This window comes from Mandrillus leucophaeus, unplaced genomic scaffold (assembly GCF_000951045.1).
Source record: "Mandrillus leucophaeus isolate KB7577 unplaced genomic scaffold, Mleu.le_1.0 Scaffold8564, whole genome shotgun sequence".
NCBI classification, from domain to species: Eukaryota; Metazoa; Chordata; class Mammalia; order Primates; family Cercopithecidae; genus Mandrillus; species Mandrillus leucophaeus.
Window position 1 is genome coordinate 1 of NW_012109324.1, and position 2,230 is coordinate 2,230.

The window sequence follows — 2,230 nt, forward strand, 5'->3', positions numbered from 1 at the left end:
TATGAGTCCTGGAGTGAAGCTTGTGGCATCCAGTCCAATTGACCCCCACATTGCCTCCTATCCCTGGACTCCAGGACAAGTGGGAAGAGAAGGCTCAGGAGGGTAAGTCCTTTGACATCTTCTGTGATGTGGGCCACATGGCGCTGAACACGCTCATGAAGTGCACCTTTGGAAGAGGAGACACCAGCCTGGGCCACAGGTCAGGGGCCACCTCGGGGCTGACCACACTGTCTCCAAAGCCAGCTTACAGGGGAGAGTTGGCAGGGGTCCTGGGCCCTGACCTGAGAAGAGATAGTGTCCTGCCCCAGGGAGCCTTAGCTTGCGGGGAGCCAGGACTTACTCATGGTGGGGAGAAACATCTGGCTTTAGCGAGGAGGCTTAAGGGCAGGAGAGGAAGGGCAGGATGCTCTGTGGTTGGGGCTAGATTTCTGGAATGGAGTTGCTCTGGCTCTGCTCCTGGGCCAATGTCTAAGCCAATCCTTCCTCCTACCCTCTGCTTGGCAGGGACAGCAGCTACTACCTTGCAGTCAACGATCTCACTCTGTTGATGCAGCAGCGCCTTGTGTCCTTCCACTACCATAATGACTTCATCTACTGGCTCACCCCACATGGCCGCCGCTTCCTGCGGGCCTGCCAGGTGGCCCATGACCATACAGGTGGGCCTTTCCAACAAGGCTCACCCCTAGGAAGCCTGGGTTCCTCCTCCTGGCCCCTCTCTGCCCCCTCCTATTATAGGACCCCAGTTGCCCTTTGGACACAAGATGGCTTCCCAGGCAGTGACGCTCTGTGCTTCCGGTTCAGACCAGGTCATCAGGGAGCGGAAGGCAGCCCTTCAGGATGAGAAGGTGCGGAAGAAGATCCAGAACCGGAGGCACCTGGACTTCCTGGACATTCTCCTGGGTGCCCGGGTGAGTACATGATTCCTCACTGCCTGAGGACTGGTCCCAGAGAGGTCTTCAGACCATCCTCTCAGGACAGCAGAAGGAGCTCTTAAGCATTTCTCCCTCTTTACTCGGCAAATATAACCTGTTCCTCGTCCCAGGAAACATATTAGCAAAGGTTCAGAGGTGGGCAGGTGTAGGGTGTGTGTGCCTGAGCTGTGGAGTTGGGAGCTTAGGTCATGTGGTAGTGACTGGATGACATTTCTAGACTTCTAAGATCCCCCAAAATGTTGGCCTTGTAGAATCCTAGAATCTTAGACTGCATTCATTCATTCATTCATTCATTCATTCATTCATTCATTCTGTAAGTTCTTTATTCATCAACTCTAGAAACTCACTGAGCTCTGACTCTGGGTCAGTTCCTGTGCTAGGATGCAGAGATGGGAAAGACCTGGCCCTGCCCTCCAGATGCTTACAGTCCAGCAGGGGAGATAGTAGGTAGATGTTGACCAAAATGTCTTCCTCTGGCAGGTGGTATTCTGCATGCCCAGTGAGCAGAACTAACAGTCGGGGCTGGACAAGGCACAAGTCATTTGGCCAGAGCGATTAGGGAGGGCTTTGTGGAGGAGGAGGCATCCAGGCTGAGCTTTGAAGGAAGATGGGAATCTGGGGGAAGGTCCTAATCCACCCTCTGAAAAGGAGCTTTCACTCCCTCCCTGAGACCTTCATTTGACAACCACTGCTATGAGTTCTTCTTGTTACCCATCTCCAATACTTCGAACTGTCCTATTATGCCTTCCCTAACCCAGGATGAAGATGACAGCAAGCTGTCAGATGCAGACCTCCGGGCTGAGGTGGACACATTTATGTTTGAAGGCCATGACACCACCACCAGTGGTATCTCCTGGTTTCTCTACTGCATGGCCCTGTACCCTGAGCACCAGCATCGTTGTAGAGAGGAGGTCCGTGAGATCCTGGGGGACCGGGACTCCTTCCAGTGGTGAGTGAGTCTGAGGGTGGGCCCAGTTTATCCTGCTCAGCCCTTGGGAAGGGCGGTGCCCATCCTGTCCTGAACCATCCTGGAAATCAGGTGAGGTGGCGGCGGCTGTCCTGTTTCCCCCAGTGTCATACGATTTGTGACAGCGGGGGTTGGGGGGTGGGGGGTGGCTGGGCACAGACACACCCCTGAGCCCATTCTCCCAAAATGGAGCTTTTTCAGATGTGTTACGTAGAGAAAGTTGTCAACAAGAGGCTGCTATTTTGTGTGCTAACTTCTTCTGAAGGTAGAACCTGATTACCCTTCTGGGTTCCTGGATAGAGCAGGGAGAGCTGGGGGAGAAAGAGGTGGA

At 54.0% G+C, this 2,230-nt stretch overlaps 1 protein-coding gene across 1 annotated transcript; it reads left to right on the plus strand.

Moving 5' to 3' along the window:
- Nucleotides 1-74: 74 nt before the first annotated feature.
- Nucleotides 75-2,039, plus strand: LOC105530940 (cytochrome P450 4B1-like; the record flags this gene model as incomplete). Its single annotated transcript, XM_011968685.1, has 4 exons — nucleotides 75-199; nucleotides 505-656; nucleotides 802-908; nucleotides 1,691-2,039. Coding segments are annotated over 4 exons (579 nt in total), but the record flags the coding sequence as incomplete, so codon positions are not given.
- Between the last annotated feature and the right edge of the window lie 191 nt (nucleotides 2,040-2,230).